The 18,266-nt window shown below is 56.5% G+C and overlaps 1 protein-coding gene across 4 annotated transcripts in view; it reads right to left on the bottom strand.

Moving 5' to 3' along the window:
* Positions 1-18,266, bottom strand: part of COL4A2 (collagen type IV alpha 2 chain) — a 178,171-nt gene that overhangs the window by 8,600 nt on the left and 151,305 nt on the right. For all 4 annotated transcript variants that reach the window (XM_059995832.1, XM_059995829.1, XM_059995831.1 and 1 more), the window contains exons 28-40: positions 16,466-16,573; positions 15,385-15,606; positions 13,428-13,589; positions 11,337-11,507; positions 10,462-10,605; positions 9,102-9,224; positions 8,695-8,876; positions 7,327-7,390; positions 7,059-7,133; positions 4,636-4,743; positions 3,852-3,959; positions 3,080-3,151; positions 1,423-1,548 (exon numbers count right to left, since the gene is read on the bottom strand). In XM_059995832.1, coding sequence (XP_059851815.1) covers positions 1,423-1,548; positions 3,080-3,151; positions 3,852-3,959; positions 4,636-4,743; positions 7,059-7,133; positions 7,327-7,390; positions 8,695-8,876; positions 9,102-9,224; positions 10,462-10,605; positions 11,337-11,507; positions 13,428-13,589; positions 15,385-15,606; positions 16,466-16,573 — 1,665 coding nt within the window. The remainder of the gene's footprint in view (positions 1-1,422; positions 1,549-3,079; positions 3,152-3,851; positions 3,960-4,635; positions 4,744-7,058; positions 7,134-7,326; positions 7,391-8,694; positions 8,877-9,101; positions 9,225-10,461; positions 10,606-11,336; positions 11,508-13,427; positions 13,590-15,384; positions 15,607-16,465; positions 16,574-18,266) is intronic.

The raw sequence follows: 18,266 nt of genomic DNA, 5'->3' as shown, positions 1-18,266 counted from the left end.
AGATTCTGTACTTGCCATCCTGCTTCCCCCACTGAGATTTACTGGTGACCCCCAGTCAATACCCGCAGCGCTCTTAGACAAGCGGGAGGGAGCGAGTGAGTCCCAGCTCAGAGTGTCAGCAAGGATCCTCCTCCTGTCAATTTCGTGCCACGTTTTCTGCACTTCTGTGCTTTTTGTGGGTGATTTCACTGTTTAGAATGGCCCCCAAGTGTCACGCTGAAGTGCTGTCCAGAGTTTCAGGAAGGCTGGGATGTGCTTCACAGAGAAAACTGTGTTACACGGCGCTTGCCTCAGGCCTCAGCTACAGTGCTGGTGGTCCTGTGCGGGTGGCCTGAGCCTGGGTCCTCAGCCCGGGGTGGGCTGTGCTGGGTCCTCAGCCCTGGGTGGGCTGTGCTGGATCCTCAGCCCTGGGTGGGCTGTGCGGGTGGCCTGAGCCTGGGTCCTCACCCCTGGCTGGGCTGTGCTGGTGGCCTGAGCCTGGGTCCTCAGCCCTGGGTGGGCTGTGTGAACCGCACGCCACCCCCCAGGACTCACAAAGGCCCCAGCTGGCCGGCCTTCCTCCTCCTCCTGCCTTCAGATCAGTGCTGTGGGGCTGGGATATCAGGGAATTCTGGACTTCGCACTTAATGAAAGGGGAGAGGAAGGCGACAGACCCTGGAGAATCAGATGATGCGGTCCGTGGGCCTTGAGATACCCGCCCCCCATAGGAGATCAGGGTCTCCGGCCTCCTCAGGGCCTGGCTTCTCCTTTGGGTGTCGATGGGTCTAGCTTCGGGGGTAATTCTGCCCAGAGCACGGGCGCTCAGGCCCTGGTCTCGGAAGCCCAGGTGTGACGGGCCTGTCTGGCCTGCCGGCTGCCCAGATGGCGCCCGTGGACAGCATGTTGGGCTGAGCTGGGGGTGGGTGCGGGCCCCGGCCGTCAGGAGACAGGTGCTGGGCCGAAAGCACCTGCTGGGGCGCTTCCCTCTCAGTTTAGGTCGAGCCTGGTTTGCTGGTGGATGGGCAGGGGGTGGGGCTGGGGCTTGTGCTTAGCGGCTGAGACCACCTGGCTGCTCCCACCACGGCCCAGGCCTGGCGCGCAGGCACAGCTCAGGGGCTGTGGTGCGTTCATCCGCTCATCTATCCAACACTCCGTGCGCGCGTCACAGCCAGGGCCCTGTGCCGGGTGCACACCTAACCCTGGGGGCACCGAGGGGATGGAGTGTGATCTTATCTGTCCTACAAGGGAGTGTGGTCAATAGGTAACCCCAGCGGAGTAAGATTATGACGGAGTGTAAACGATGGAACACTAGTGGGAAGTTTGCAACAAGAAATTCTCCCTAGAGGAGCCGGCACCTGCCCTGCCCCCGGCCTCTCATCTCTCAGACTCACGGACACTGTGGTTCTGGGGGTGCAGATGGTGATACTGGGGTGTTGGCCTCACCTGGGACTCCACGCTCCCCTTTCCGTCCCGGGGGTCCTGCGGGGCCTGGAAGGGTGTTGGCCTCTCCTGGGTCACCCCTGGCCCCGGCAGGACCTGGTAAGCCGGCGTCCCCATGGATGTCCGCACCTGTGGCCAGGTTGACAAGCAGATGTCAGTGTCTTTGACCGGGCAGAGTCCATTTTCATGAGTGGAGGGATAGTAACGCTCTCAGTCAGACCCAGAAACAGAGAACCCAATGGCAGCTGTGGAGACGTCAGCTTCCGAGGTGGCCTTGGTGCCCCAGACCCTGCCACTTGGAAGGAATCCTGGGGATTGTAACTGAACCCCTTTGCTTTATAGGGGAGGCCACCGAGGACCCCCGGAAAAATCCCAGATTCCAGGACGCAGATGGTCCTGCAGCTGAGACCTGCCGAAGGCCCCGGGCTCCTGGTGCTAAGCCTGAGTTAGGCTGAAAAGGGAAATGCTATTGAAAACCTTCCCTGTTCCCACATCAGGGGCTCAAAGTCGTTGGTGTCAGTGACATAACTTGACCATCTAAACTCGAATTGAAATGTTAATTGAAGCATGAGTGTGTGAATTTACATATGATTCCACACATCCAAATTTACCTGTAGACAGATGAACGTTTGATTACGTAAAACATCTATAAAGAGAATATTCTAAAAGCAGTGGTAGAACTATGGGTATTTTTTTTGTTTTGCTTAAGTGTATTTTTTTAAGCTTTTGTCTACTCAGCATGAACTTTTATAATCTGAAAACAATTGTCCTTAAAAAACATATATTAATAATATGCCCTGCAAATATTATTAGTCCAGTTAATACATTTTAAAAATTAAATGCAAAGACAGGGCATTAAGATTTAAGATGAAAGGAACTAAATTTAAAATAAAGAAATTTCAGGGAAGCCACTGAGAGTTTCGCACATGTGATGGCATCTTCCCAGAGGGGGACAAGGGTAAAAAGGAAGCTTTCTGCACAAAGGGGATCTCATCCCCCTTGAGGAATCGATGGACACGCAGATGGCATTGAGATCCCAGAAGGGGCTAATCACGCAGACCTCATTCTGTCACTGGCTTTTGGCAAGGACGGGCTTTGTATCTCCTTCAGGAAAAAAAGGGTCACGATAACTTCCAAGAGCAGCTTCTCACAATTTCTTAAAGGTCTCACTTTCTTCTCCTTACGGAACACCCTGCCCTGCCAAACCCCCCATACGCCACTGCTGTGAAGGGAACTGTCTTTTCTAAACCCATCTGTCAAAGCCCTAACCCGCCATGTGATGGGGTCTGGAGGGGGCCCTTTGGGAGGCGTTTGGGGTGAAAGGGCCCCTGATAGGATTGGCGTCCTTATAAGAAGAGATACCAGAGAGCTCGCTCTCCTTCTCCACCGTGTGCGGACACAGCGAGAAGCCGGGAAGAGGGTCCTCACCCGGACTCTGCCGCAACGGCACCCACCCCAAGCTTCCCGCCTCCAGACCTGCGAGGAGTAACTAACTCCCTGTTGGTTGGGCCCCCGGTCTGCAGCGTTTGGGGGGAGGAGCCAGACGGGACTGAGTCCCCGTGGCCTCAGGGACGGAGCCCGCCCTGCTCCCTGAGCTCCCCGACCCCCGTCCAAGTCCCTGACGGCCCACCCGGTCCTCTGCCCCACTGCCATCTGGTACCTGGGGATCCTGGGAAGCCTTTGGTGCCTGGCAAGCCGTGTAATCCGCCGATGCCGCGGAGGCCGGGCAGACCTGTGGAGGACGCTCGTGGTTATTCCATGGCGGAGCAGAGGGAGACCCTTAACATAACCAGATGCTTTTTTCTGCTGTGATACGGTCGCCCATCCAGTGTGTTCGAAAGCTGGGCAAACCGGAAGTACAGCAAATACTGTGACATGTACATCAGTCACTTCTGTGTCACCCAGGAGAACCATTAACCTAAAAATTGTTTTCATGGAAACTTTTTACAGACTCGTTACAGCCAGAAGGGGACTGGGCAGTGCTGTGTGTTTCTTTTCCTGATCCGTGAGTCACCGTACGTATAAAAACGGTGCTTGGAACCAACAGCCTGGTATCATTTCCTTCCCTTCTGGATTTCCGAGGACCAGCCTAAAGTGGGACTTGGGAAGCAGGCGACAGCTCTTCCTGTGATGCGGGCAGTGAATGTGGAGTCGGGGTGCGCCCCCCTGAACTCTGGACAGGAGAGTGTCCAAGGGCCTGTCCCCTGACCTAGGCCTGTCAAGGCCGGGCCGAGTAACTCCCCAAGCCCCCCAAGGGCTGCACCAGACCTCGCTCAGTGGGGACCCTTGCATCTGTGCCTCTGCACCGCCCAGGTGCTGACTGAGAGTCACCCTGAGGTCTCCCGGCAGGTTTCTGTTCATCGTTCTGGGGAGTAAACGCCTCTTTGCAGGTTGCCATTGCTTCGTGTCTGCAGAGAGGGGAGGGGTCTTACCTGGTAGGCCTGGGCTCCCCGGCCAGCCGTAGTCTCCTTTGGTGCCGGGCACTCCCGCCCGTCCCGGCTCTCCCTGAGGCCCCTGCAGCCCTGTCAGTCCTGGAAAGCCTGGGGGACAGACACATCCTTCAGGGGGACACAGGAACCCCGAGGCCTCGTGGCCTCCAGCTCGGGTCCTGCCTCGGGGAGGAACTTTGCGGGAAAGAACCAGCTTCCCTTCCACGTGGCCTTGGACCCCGCATTCAAGTTCAGCAGGGTTAGCGCAGCCTGGCCAAACAGAACAGCTTGTGTATTCGTAATCTCATTCCATCGTGCACATAGGAGCCTGGGGAGAACCCAGAGACCCCTTGAGGATCAGCCCGTCTGTGTTCACAGATCCCGGGCAACAGCGAGCAAAACGACAGCAAGAAAAAAGCACAGAACGAATTCACTCGTGTAACGCGGGATCCCCCGTGAATTCTGCAATTGAAACGCACGAAAGGCAGCCGTCACAGGAACTGTCTAAACATGTACAGAGAGACAGACGGTGGCCGCACAGACACGGCCGTCGGCCCCGTGCCTCCGCCACAGCTGGGCTGGGCTGGACCTAGGGAGGGACAGGCGGGAGGGAGCTGCCTCGCCTGCGACCGCGGGGGGAAAGCAGACGGGCAGAACTGGCCGCCCTTGTTTTGGGCCCTTGGAGATTTGGGCGCTCGGCCGCACTCGGCCTCACTGGCCACCGCACCGTCCAGCCGGGCCCAGGGAGGGCAGGCTGGGGGAAGGTGGGTGTGGTCTGGGATTTTACCTGTTTGCCCTTTAAGTCCAGGAGGGCCCTGGACTCCTGCCAGGCCGGTGATCCCAGGGAAGCCGACATCACCCTCTGATCCTTTCTCTCCGAAGAATCCCTTTAGACCTGTAACCACAGCCGTCGTGTCACTGGGGCTTAAGGCTCGTCGGGTTCAAGGGGGCACCAGGTAAAGGATGCTGCCTTCGCACTGGTGCTTCCAATTGTGAGTGGGGGTGGAAATCTAGACGGCTCCTTCCTCAACTAAATTTCTACCTAATTCCCTGCTCTGAGCCTGTGGTCCGCAGCCTCCAGGCTGGCACCCAGCGGTCTGCGTCCTGGCATTCGCACCCTTGTGAGCTCCACCCACACCGAGTAGGGCTGAACTGCGTGAACACCAGGACACCGTGGACGTGCCACGGTGCCACCTCGAGCCCAGCTCCTACAGATCATCACTGCTTTCACTCTGTCCCCGCTCTGGAGGAAGCCAGCTGCCACGTCGTGGGGACACTCAAGCTCGCGGGGAAGAATTGAGGCCGCCCGCCGAGAGCCGCCTTGGACGTGGATGGTCCGGCCCAGTCTAGCCTTCAGATGAGGCAGCCCGCCCGACCTCATGACCGGAATCTCACGAGAACCACCCTGTTTCCGAATTCCTGGCCTCAGGAACTGTCAGGTAACAGCAGCGGTGGGTGCTCTAAGCCGCCACATTCTGGGCGTCTTGTTAAGGGGCAACAGACCCCTCATCTGAGCCCTTATCTGAGTGGTTTCTAATGGGCGCTGTGCCGGGGAATCCGGGGGGTTAGTCAAAACATGAGATGTCTGAGCCTCTCAGGTCTGTGTCAGGCCCGGAATCTGCCTTTTAGACGAGCCCCTCAGGTGCTTCCCTGCTCATTGGTGGACTTAGAGAAGCGCGGCCTTCCCGTCAGTGACACTGTTCTGTGCCACAGGTTTTGGTGTTTCTGGGATGCTGGAAGATTCTGGAAACTTCAGACCACCCCGATTCTACACAGTCACACAGCTACTGTCGACGTGCTCGTGGTCTTGAAGAAAACCACCTAAGACGTTCTGCTTGTTTTCTATGGATTACGTTAGTGTTTTAAAATCTGCTCCAAACCCCTATTTACCTATTTCTTCCATAAACGGTCTCCACCACCTCCACCTGGACCCAGAGTCCAGTGCAGCCTGTCTCTCATCCTCCGAGGAGGGACCAGGCCAGAGCCCCCGGTCCCCGGGGCCCTCCCACTGGCAGGCCACCTGCCCGGGGCCCCTGGGCCCCTCCCGCCCACGCTGCAGGGGCAAGCGCTGTGGCCGAGCCCACTTCTTACACCGCACTTGTCTTCGGGCGAACGGAGCACCCCCGAGGATGCTGACAACTGACACTGCCCCTCTGCGCCTACGATACAGTCCCCTGGGGATGGACACAGTGGGAGACTCCACTTCCTGGGCTTCAGTTTAACTAAAAGCTAAACGTTCAAGGGGGAGCAACCATATTTCCTGGGGTGGGGCAGCTTCTCTTCACACACATTTTCAATTGAACAAACGAGGCCGTTGTTAGTGACATATGTGGCAAAGATGGTCTCACATCTCTGCTTTTATAAACCAAACTGCCAAAGTAATTATTTAGGATGGGAGATCCAGCCAGCCTAAGGTACCCTTGTGTCTGGGAATAAAGCCGTCGGGAGACCAAACTGTAGATCTACAGGGAGCCCAGAGGAGTTCATAGGTGAGGTTACCTGTTCCTAAGTGACGGCCCTCCACTCTCAAGCTAGACCGAATGCCCCTTTCCATTCTAGCTCTTTCTCTCAGTAAAGCTCAGCACCCTCCCTGTTGGCCGAACACACGGACAGACTCTTTCCCCCAACCCGAGCCATCCCTAGGCAGACCTGTGGGGTCTCCCAAGCTAAAATCCCAGGAAGGAGGCATCTATTCCAAGTCCCATGGGATATGACACAAGCAGGAATTTTGACCTTGAACTTCAGTGATGCTCAGAGAAGGGGGCGTGAGCTGCCATGCCACGTGACACCCCCTGATGTACACAGGGCTGGGGGGCCGCCCCTTGTCTTACACAGTAGAGAGGTCTGACTTCCGCTCCCCTTTCACAGTTTGCAAGGGCTCTGGTCACTGTGTCACTTGCTTCGCGCCCTAGGATGTGTCCCAACAGAACAGGCACGTGTGGTACATTTTAGAGGCTGCAGCTCCTCCCATCCACTGAATGTTGATTCTCTCCATCTTCCCTCTCAGAGAGAGAAAGGTTTCCTGACGTCTTCAGGCTCAATTTAATTACAAATTCCAGTCCTCCTTACACGTCGGGCTTAAGGGCCTCAAACCATCCCTACATCGTGACCGTGGGCTCACTAAGTAATGCTACGGTCGGCAAGCATGAGTGACGACAGACCAGGGGGCAAGGCTGCGGAAGATGAAGGGGTGGAGAATCGCTCGGGTACCTGGTGCTCCAGCGGTGCCTCCCTCCCCCTTCAGGCCCGGACTTCCTGGAAGGTCTATAGTGTTTCCAATATCACCTGTTAGGTGCAAAAAAGATGGCTGAAGTCAGGTCTTCCTGTGGTTAGTTTAGCAACTTCTATGACACTACCTTCCTAATAAGAATAATTTGCTTCCAAATAACTAAAAGCACCCACAGGCCTGACGTCCCCACACTGCCCGGGATGCCCTGGATCGGGGATGCCCTGTTTTCACTGTCCCACCAACACTCACCAAAGTCACCGATGGGGCCGATCTCGCCGTGAAGGCCTACTCTCCCCGGAGCTCCCTTGTCGCCCTGGAGCAAAGCCAAACATGAAACCATCTTACATGGCCGTTCGTGAAGTTTGTAGTTTTTTTAAAAAAACTTTTTGTTTTATATTGGAGTATAGCCAATGAACAATGCTGTGACAGGGGTTTCCCCGGTGGCGCAGTGGTTAAGAATGCAGGGGACACGGGTTCGATCCCTGGTCTCGGAAGATCCCGCATGCCACAGAGCAACTAAGCCCGTGCGCCACAACTACTGAGCCCGCGTGCTACGACTACTGAGCCCACGTGCCACAACTACTGAGCCTGTGCGCCTAGAGCCCGTGCTCCTCAACAAGAGAAGCCACCGCAATGAAAAGCCCGCGCACTGCAATGAAGAGTAGCCCCTGCTCACCGCAACTAGAGAAAGCCTGCGCGCAGCAACGAAGACCCAATGCAGCCAAAAATAAACAAACAAATAAATAAATTTATTAAAAAACCCTGATGCTGTGACAGATTCAGGAGCACAGCGAAGTGACTCAGCCATACGTGTACACGTATCCTTTCTCCCCCAAACTCCCCTCCCATCCAGGCTGCCACATAACGTTGAGCAGAGTTCCCTGTGCTATACAGTAGGTCCTTGCTGGTTATCCATTTTAAATATAGCAGTGTGGACATGTCAATCCCAAACTCCCTGACTATCCCTCCCCCCAACCCCTCCCCCCAGGAACCATAAGTCCGTTCTCTAAGTCTGTGAGTCTGCTTCTGTTTTGTAAGTAAGTTCATCATTTCTTTTTAGATTCCGCATATAATGGATATCATACGATATTTCTCTTTCTCTGTCTGACTTGGTGAAGTTTGCAATTTTGAAGGGTCAGCGTATCCAGCTGTTCTGCTAAAACCAACTCTCAAGGTTTGCGATGTCATCATTTTGTAAAAAAGTCCTGCAGTTTTTCAGTGCGGAAGCTGGTTCGCACACCTGTTCTTATTAAACTGTAAAGCAGTAATGACGGCAGTTTCATTGAAATAAATAACATCAATGACACAGACCATGGCCGTGACAGTGGTAGTAATAATCATGGCTGACTATGCCCTACCCTCTGCCAGGCTTACCCGGGCAAACGTGTTGGGTACCATCTCAAGAGCCCGTTCAAGCCTCATGGCAGCCTGTGAGGTGGGTACTGTTACTGCCCATTAGAGAGACGAGGACGTTGAGGCACAGAGAGGTTCAGTGACTTGCCCAGGGTCGTTCAGCCCGTAAGTGGCAGAACTGAGTCTTGTCCCCCAGGGACCGTGGACCGCAGTGCTCGGCCAGCAGGCCACGGGGAGAGGAACTCACAGAAGATGCCCACTTACCCTACTGCCTGTGAAGCCCGGAAACCCTGAGATTCCGGGGGAGCCGGGCACGCCGGGGAATCCTGGTGACCCGGGCACGCCGGGGAATCCGGTATCTCCTTTGACTCCTTTGACGTAGCCTGGTTTCCCCGGCAGCCCAGGGACTCCTGACAGCCCGGGGATCCCTGGCATTCCGGGAAGGCCTGCAGGGAGACTGAGTGTGAAGTTCTGGGGGGACCCTGCTCCACCCCCCCGGGCCCCCGAGAACCACCCGCCAGCCCCTGGTGCGGACGTCAGGGTGTCAGGAGGGCTGCAGCACAGGAGGTGGCCTGGGTGCTGGGGCGTCTCTGCTACTCTCGCACACTGCGAGGGGCTGGGGTAGGCAGGGGGCCCCAGGCCACCGGCTCTGAGGTCAGGCGGGGCCTCACCTTTCAAGCCCAGGTATCCTTTCAGTCCCATGGGGCCTTCATCTCCTTTCTCTCCTTTGATGTCTTTCATTCCTGGCAGGATGATGGGAGGTGGTCCGGGGGGGCCGGGGTCCCCTCGGCTGCCTAGAAGAAAACAGAATGCAGTCACTCCCTTGACCTGTGGGTGGCACAGCTCCCCCAAGGCTGCGAGCTGGGAGCCCAGGTGATGGGAACACCCGTCTTCCTCCACCCTTCTCTCCTTGAGGGAGGGGGGCACAGAATGCCTTGGCCGGAGGGACCACTACTGACTTCAGAACATGTTCATCACCCCAAAGAACCTGTGCCCATCAGCGGTCACCCCCTCTGTCCCCCCTTCCCCAGCAATAGGAACCACTAACCCACTTTCTGTCTCTGCAGACAGGTCTGTTCTGGACATTTCATACACACGGAAGCAGACAGCATGGGGCACAATGTTTTCAAGTTTCATCCGTGTCGTAGCACGTGTCAGAGCCTAATTCTTTTTCACTGCTGCCTAGTACTCCTTTACGTGGCTATGCCCCATCTTGTTTATCCGTGATGGATATCTGGGTTGTTTCTATTCGGGGCTATAATGAACCATGCTGCTACGAAATCTGTGTATGAGTTTCTGTGTGGATGTGTGTTTTCAGTTCTCCTGGGCGCACACCCAGGAGTGGATTTTCTGGGTCATTCTGTGCTTTTCTTTCTAAGAAACCGCTGACATTTTCCACCCTGGCTGCACTATTTGATGTTCCCTCCAGCAGGGTCTGAGGTTCCCATGTCTTTACATCCCCATCAACGTTCGTTATTACTAATTCAGTTGTTTTAGAGACCATGGTGATACTTTGAGAACAAGGGTGTCTGAACAAATGTCATGAAAAAATGTGGGTCGTTGGGAACACCCTTCCTGAATCTCCCACCTGGGGTCTTGGGTTGCCCACCCAGGCCAGGGCTTGGACCAGGCTCGCTTCTGGGGGTCACCGTCTCTTTGCACGGGGTGTAGCCGTCTACCTGGACTACCGTGTCCCTCTGTTGCCAAAGGTGCTCTGTCCTTCAGACTTCACCTTCCGCTTCTCCCCTGGCCTCACTTCCTCGTGTGCACCATGGAATACTCATGGTGGGATAGGTTTCTTAGGATGTTTTTGGTTCTTAATGCTGCGTCATTTCCGTTCTCAAGTTCCCTTCGGTTAGCATCACTCCCTCCTTATACACGGCCAGCGTATTGAAGCAAGGAGGAAGCCCTCCAGTTCCTGAGTTGGCTTCTCTTTTAATAGTGTCTAGTGTTTGGGTTGCCGGAACATTGTTCTAGGCAGTGTCAGGCCGCCGTGAAAGTGAGTCTCAACCTGGCCGAGAGGTGACGTACCTTTCACACCGGGCTCGCCAGCCAGGCCCTTCAGCCCGGGAACTCCAACAAATCCAGTCTCTCCTTTGTTTCCCGGAAGCCCGGATCTCCCCTTGAGCCCGAGCAAGCCTTGGAAGCCGTCCATCCCGGGAGAACCCTTAACTCCTGCAGAGGGAATGAGAAAAGCGTGGGGTTAGGCGTGGCTCATTGCCACGGTGACAGCCCCACTTGCAACGTGTGTGAGGAGGTGCTAAGATTCTTAACGTCAGTAGGATTTTCGGGACAGCACTTGCTAAGGGACTGGTCTGCTGCCTGAGGGGCAGAGTCAGCCCGTCTGCCACCGGGGACGAGACGTGAGGCCAATGCAGGCGGACAGACAGGGGGAAACTGGAAGTCACGGGGTCCGTGGTCTTTCCACCAGTTGGAAAGGGGCCCTGGGACTTGGTGTGATGTTGACACTGCACCCAGCGTGGAAACCTGGCAAAGGGCCCTGGAGAAGGCAGCACGGTGTCTCCAGCTGCAGTCAAGGGCCAGAGAGCCCCACCTCGGGGGGACTAGGCTCCCCCGCGAGCAGGGAACCCTACGCTGGGGACCAGGCATTTCCCTTTGCTTCGGTTTCCGTTCACCACCTGGCCGCCGGATCTGAATCCCGACTCCCGGGGGCCTGTCCACAGACCAGCCCCCTGGCAGAGAGCAAGTCTCGCTCTTCAGACAGTCCCTCTCTCGTGGGAAGTTAATAAACTGGCATTTGGGGGCACAGCGGTCACAGCCAGCCTGGGCAGCATCGCCTGGTCCCCAGGGCCCGACGCAGCCTGGGGCTGCGAGGCTGCGCCCTCCCGCAGAGCTGTCCCACCCGCGCCCCACAGGTTAGGTCCCTGGTCGTGTTCTGCAGTCACCTTTGGGGCCCGGGGCACCAGGCATCCCGGCCACTCCTTTGAATCCAGGGCTTCCGGGATGACCTCTCTCACCCTGCCAGCCAGGGTCACCTCTATCCCCGGAGACGCCCTTCATGCCCACGGGGCCAGGGACGCCTGTGTCACCTGGCTCCCCTCTGTCTCCAGGCAGACCTGTCAGGAAGGGGAAGGAAGAATAAAACAAGATGAACAAACTGCACAGAGAAAACACCTCTACGATACTTCTGAGACATCGATAACAATAACTTCTGGTAAGAAAAACGTCTTGGAAGGACAATGGGAAAGTGTAACCACAGAGGGGCGTCTGAAGGTGTGACTCGAGCGTGCAGCACGCCGCAGGCTGGCCTTTCTAAAGAGGTCCTTCTCCGGCAGCCGGCGGCCAGCCCGCGGGACACGAGTCACATGAGACTTTCTCCGCTCGGGCGCAAAGCCACGGAGCTGGAATGGCTGGAGTTACTCGTGGCTGGCGGCCCTCCTGACACCGCTGGGGTTAGGTTCCAGGGGAGGTCCTGCGACACCTGCCGTCCTCATCTCCTTAGGGTGTCAGCAGCTGCCGGCCTGCCCTTCCCCAGCCTCCCCGACAAAGCTCAGCCCTTCTGTTAAAACCCCCCAACGGCTCCCTCACCCTTAGCTGGCATTCAACGCCTTCTGAACGCCGGCCCCATGTCCCTGTCTAGGCTCCCACCCCCTCCTCAGATGATGCGCTCTCCCCCGGCCGGTCTCCTGGGGCTGTCCCTCCTAGGAAGGGCCCATCCTCCACGCCCGGCCCCTCCCGTCCCCTCCTCCCAAGGCTGTTCTAGCCCACCAGCTCCCCTGCGGTCTCAAACGCGGGGCCCCGCGGTCTGGTCACCCTGCTGCTCGCCCCGGCCAAACGCAAGCTTTCCCGTGGGTAATTCCATCCCCTCCCAAACCGTGGGCTCCATCAGGGAGGGCTCTGGCATGGATTCTGCACACACCATGCTGTGCTCCACGCTTGAGAACAGGCAAGGCCTTGCGAACACTGGGACAGATGGCCCAAACCCGCTGCCCAGGGTTCCCGTTACGGTGAAACCAGTGGGCGGCAGCGTCACTCCCCCTGAGTGGAGCCCCCAGGTTCTGGACGCGGTCGAGGCCACTCCCGGGGGACGCATCTGGCTTATGTCTGACCTGTGTGGGGCACGGCAGTGCCTTGTGTGGACCGGCTACGGTCCTGGACAGAGCCGTCACCTGATTATGGCAAATGACAGACTAGGGTCACCCTGGACGTTGCCTCACGGACGTCTGGGCCCCTCCCAGCTGCTCTGTGATGCGCTCGGTCCCCCTGCAAGGGCTCCACTGAGCAAACGTCTACAGCTTCGTGTCTGTGCTTTCCTGCTCCCGCCCACCTCGCCCCATGGTTTTCCTGAAGGAGGGTTTTTCCTTTCTTCTCCAAATTTTTCACATTCAGGAAACAAATCACGTTGCCTCTTCAAAGCAGATCAGAGTTTGAACTTTTGCAGTGGGAATTTTGTTTTCCTTATGAAATCTTACCTAGAACCCTAATATACACAACAGGTGCAAAGGAAGGGCAGACTTCTCAGGCTGTTTGATGAAATACATGTCCTGAACCTGTCTGGGGCTGAACTGTGTCCCTGCAGAATGCAAACGTTGACATCCTAACCCCAGTACCTTGGAACGTGACTGTGTCTAAAGTTGGGCCTTTAAAGAGGTGATTGAAGTTAGTTAAATGAGGTCATGGGAGTGGGTCCCACCCCACTGTGACAGTTGTCCTTATCAAAAGAGAGACTAGGATGCAGACACGCACAGAGGGGTGACCCTGTGAGGACACAGGGAGAAGACGGCCGTCTACACACCAAGGAGAGAGGCCTCAGGAGAAACCAGCCCTATGGACACCCTGATCTTGGACTTCCAGCCTCCAGACCGTGAGAGAATAAATTCCTGTCTTTTAAGCCATGCCATGTGCGGTACTTTCCGAACCCCTGCAGCTCTTGAGAGGGGGGCTCCTTGGAGCACAGCTGAGAATTCCCCAAGGGGTCAGCGCTGGTTCCGTTGTCAGTGAGGCCCTGACTCCTTGATGGGAGGGTGGATCCTTACCTCCAAAACCTGGGGTGCCCGGCGGCCCCAAGGGCCCTTCCCGGCCGGGAGCTCCAGGGTAGCCATGCTGTCCTGGTGGCCCGGGCAGTCCCGGCTGGCCCAAAGGTCCTGGGAAGCCCTGCTGACCCTTCGGGCCCGGCATTCCCGGCATCCCCTGGCTTCCTGCAGGAATGGAGACAAGAGCCGTGAGGTCAACCCCATGCAGTTCATTGCAAACAACATCTGTCTCCTCAGACCTGTTCTATAAAAACAGGTTTTCCAGGTGGTGGGAAGTCTGTATAAATGACAAGATCCAAGTAACTCATGCTCTCACCCCGAGACAGTGACTAACATCTTGTTATATGTCCTGCTGGCCTCTTTTCTGTTCCCGTAACTATACCTAGAAGCAGATATTTGCAGAACTGACACCTCGTTTTAAGTGCAGTTTTAATCTAGGGTTTTTCACTTGACATTACATTTTGAGCATTTCGCCACATGTTAAAATACTCTTGGGGCTTCCCTGGTGGTGCAGTGGTTAAGGATCCGCCTGCCAATGCAGGGGATACAGGTTCGAGCCCTGGTCTGGGAAGATCCTACATGCTGTGGAGCAACTCAGGCCGTGTGCCACAACTACTGAGCCTGCGAGCCACAACTCCTGAAGCCCACATGCCTAGAGCCCATGCTCCGCAACAAGAGAAGCCACCGCAATGAGAAGCCCGCGCACTGCAACGAAGAGTAGCCCCTGCTCGCCGCAACTAGAGAAAGCCCGCGCGCAGCAATGAAGACCCAATGCAGCCAAAAATAAAAATAAATGAATAAATAAATTTTATACAAACAAATAAAATGCCCATTACAAGCACGTTAAATGGCTATGTAAGTAACATCCAGGTCTGCCCACTGCTCCTGACAGGGGCGGCCGAATAGACATGGATACAGTTTCCCGAAACTGATGCTTTGGAAGTCAGAGCTTTTGCCAGACACAATGTTCTCCCAAAGGGCAGGTCATCAAGGTGACGCTGAACATGGGAAAGCCGCGCAGGCTCGGAAGTTCCTCTGCTGCCGTTTGGTGTCGTTATGCTCAGACTCTTTGAAGTCTGTGGGAAACAGCTACACTTCAAACATCTACCACAAGCAGCCTTCTGTAAAAGAGCTCGGGCTGTTTCTACAGTCGGATCGCAGGAGAGACTGGCGGGCACGTGCTCCTGAGGGTGGGGCGTCCAGCTGCCCGTCGAGAACTGGGCTCATCCCTCAGTGTCTCACGTGAAGGACGCCTACTGGTTTGACGGCTGGTGTTGGGGAGTGTCACCTCTTGCACCACACAGGGAGCCCCTGTCTGCCTGGGCTTGGGCGCTGGGCTGATGACAGCACAGTCAATACATAACAGCTGATGCTTCTCTGACGGGGACCCCAAATGGCCTGGTGGTCACCCCACCCATTCCAGCAACACAATCGCATTAAAGCCAGGCATTCTGGGTTCTCAGGGCCCGTTCTGCATGAACCGGGTACGCAAAGCCTTGGATGCCTTGTTCACTCACCAGACAAGAGGCATCTTCCCACTTTGCTAAACATGCTTTGATGACGTTGTGAACGTTACATTTTTTTAAACCCATCAGTTTTACACCCACAGATTGAGCTGCGTTCCAGTTCATCTCTGTCTCCCTCCCAACCCCTCACCGGGCATGGCCAGCTCCTGTCTTCTTCGCAGAACCGCACACATTCTGCTGAAAGCAGCAGCGAGGACCCTAAGTTGAGCCCCACCCAACTTGGGAAGAGAGCACGTCAGCTAATCTGTACTCGCAGAAGAGCTAAGATGGCCTGTACACAGCATGACGACCCTGTTCTGAAACCTTCTAAAGAAACGTTGGAACTAAGGGGGAGAAGAAGCGGCAGGACTCACAGCGTCCTGCATGCAGCCCTGGGCTTCTCACCCAACCCCAGCAGAGATTTCTGACCCTGCCCCCCTGCCCCTGTGACTTACCCCGGAATCCAGGAGGGCCTCTCTCTCCGGGGGGGCCCTTCAGCCCAGAGCGTCCAGGCAGTCCGGTGTCTCCCCGAGGCCCGGGCTGGGCCCCCAAGACTTCTCCAGGGAGGCCCCTGTCTCCCGGAGGCCCGACTGGCCCCGGCAGGCCGGAGGGACCCGGGAGTCCATCCAGGCCAGGGCGGCCTACTGCACCTTTGACTCCTCGAGGCCCCACGAAGCCTGAAAGGAAACACAGGGCGTCCCTATAACGAGAAGTCTGCATCCTGACATCTAAGCGAGGCACCAGAAAGAGAACACGTGGCCGGGATCCTGCAGGAGGATGTTTGGCTTGTGTGGACTTAGTGAAACCGTCTACGGTTTTGTTTAGATGATACGATTCCCCAGTGCCTGGGCCTCTGCACACCAAGTAACACAGCCATGCTCCCGCACACTGTCTGAGCCGTGACCACAAAGGGACACCTGTGTTTGGGGCCACTGAGTCGTGGGCTGGGGCACACGGACACCCACGCAGGTACTCCCAACTTCTGCTCACAATTCATTACCAGAAACATGTTCATTTCCCTCCATGTACAGCTCAAACGTTTAAGCTCTTTTAGCCACTAAGTGGCTTCCATGATGCTTTGCTGTGGCAACTGTCGAGGAAATGGTTCGAACTGCTGACTCGGACAAGCTGTGAGCTGCAGAGTGGGCAGGCAACGCCGTGAGCAGCCGAACACAGGTGCTCTCTGCGTCGTATCTGGTGAGCGATCCGCAGATCGGGAACTGGTGCCGAGGGCTCAGAAGAGGATGACCTTATGCGCCCTTAGAAGGGTTCATACCCACTAGAGAGATCTCTCTGTGCACCTATCTCTTTTTTCCTGCAAGATCTGTAAGTTTCTTCTGCAAAATTGCAGCACAACTTCAGTGAGGAAAACGGCGACATTTTTTGATTTCCCAAGGACAAGAGCAAAAGTCGTCATCAAGCATTTGTCGAAACAGTTTCTAAATGTTAAAAGATGATCGAGGCGGGGCAGCCTGATGGTACACACAGTCCTTCCCTGAATCTACGTGGCCGAGCGGGAGTCCCACCCTGACTCACCTGGGGGTCCTGGGAATCCCTCTGGACCTGGATCTCCCGGGAGACCCTTGAGCCCTTGTGCTCCGTCAGTTCCCGATAATCCCGGAAGCCCTCTGAGGCCTTTGGCACCTAAACAACCCAAAGAAACCACGACACAGGTCAGAGCCGCATAGGCCGACCCCAGCAGGAGACGAACAGGAGAGGGTCAAGGTCGGCACCCGACTTAACGTGGCCTCTTAGGAAACGGGGAAGTGACGAGGCTGGGGGATGTCAGCCCCGAAACAGCACCTCTGACAGCTGGCAACCGAGTGTCAGTCTACATGGGCACCTGTCAGTCTATGCCAGAAACGACGAACCTCGGCTCTCATCACGACCTCGTGATCTCATTAACCTGATGATCTCACTAACTTCATGTTGTCAAAACACGTCGAAAGTCCTCTCCCCTCACACGCGGTGCATGTACATTCCGGGCTCTGCTCCCCCAGCACCTGCTGAAAACTGTCCCACTGCAGTCTGAGCCCCTCCCCCTAAGAGTCGCCACCACTTTGGGGACAGCAGCGTTCGTGCCTGTGCTGGGGTCCACGATGGACAGACCCCTCCGGGGCTCGGGCAGGGAGGGTCACGAAATGTCACGTGGATAATGCGCTCGCTCTCGGAAGACAATACAGGGCCCTTAACTCTGCTTCTTGGTGCAGATGACACTTGTGCCTTTTGCCTCACTGTCCCCAGATCCTGTCACCCCTGTGCACCTGGACGACACTCTCAAGATCCGGGGTGCCTACGGTCAGCCAACGCGCGTTTCCAGTTTGGGGGCTGCCTTGCACTGCAGTACTTTACAGTTTACACAGGACCCCAGCTCCAGGGTTACGTGTGCAGTATTCAGGGCACCATCTGCAAACTAGGAACCGTCTGGAACACCTGCACTGTTCTCATCCAGGCGAGGAGCCTACGTTCCAGAAGGAACAGGTGAGATGCCCAAAGCCCACAGCTGACGAGCGGTGGACCTAGACTCGCACACGGGCTTCTGGCGTCCACGCCGGATCGTCTGAGTGACCCCTCCGTGGGGGGTGGAGGCGTCTTCTCCACCCCGTCCCAGTCAGAGGAGGGGCGAATCGGAAGGCAGACCCCCCGGGCCGAGCTTTGCCCAGCGGTGCAGCCTGAGAGCTCGCCATCCTAGGCTGACTGACACGGCGTCGGGGCGTCGGCAGCTGTGGTCACTCAGCCCGTCTGGCATCTCTGAAAGGCCACCCCACGGAGGGGGAGCCTGGACGGCCCCAGACCGGGCTCTGTGACCCAGAACCCCTCCTGAGTCCACATGGATCTTCAGCTGGGTGATGGTCTGTGGCGACAAAGCCCAGCTCCCAGATCCTACAGACACATTCCTAGCCCTGTGGGTCTGCCTTCCTCTCAGTCAAAAACCGAAAGAAACACTCCTCTCCCGCATGATCCTCTTCTACACCCTGGGACACATGGGGATACAAGGAACGCACAGAGCTGAGCCTCCTCTCTGGGCTTGGGGCGCTGCCATCTCTGCCAGGCTCGGGTGCCTGTCTGTGTTGCAGCTGAGGCTGACTTCCACGTGGCAGGAAGCCTCTCTCTTACCCTAGGGTTCACTAGGTGTCAATCACCGCTCACTTTCCTACACTGATGCGCGGAAGTCGGCTTCCTATAGAAGCTGCCAGTGTGCGGTACGGTACCAAGAATCCTGTGATGTCCAGGCGGGGGCGGGGAGGGAAACGCGGGGTCGGGGGCAGAGGAAGATAGCCGGAGAGGGGAAAGGAAGACATGGACGCACGGAGGAAGGCTGGAAGCGCTCTCCCAT

The sequence above is a fragment of the Delphinus delphis genome, chromosome 18 (assembly GCF_949987515.2).
Source record: "Delphinus delphis chromosome 18, mDelDel1.2, whole genome shotgun sequence".
NCBI classification, from domain to species: domain Eukaryota; kingdom Metazoa; phylum Chordata; class Mammalia; order Artiodactyla; family Delphinidae; genus Delphinus; species Delphinus delphis.
This window is presented reverse-complemented; position numbering and strand designations above follow the sequence as displayed.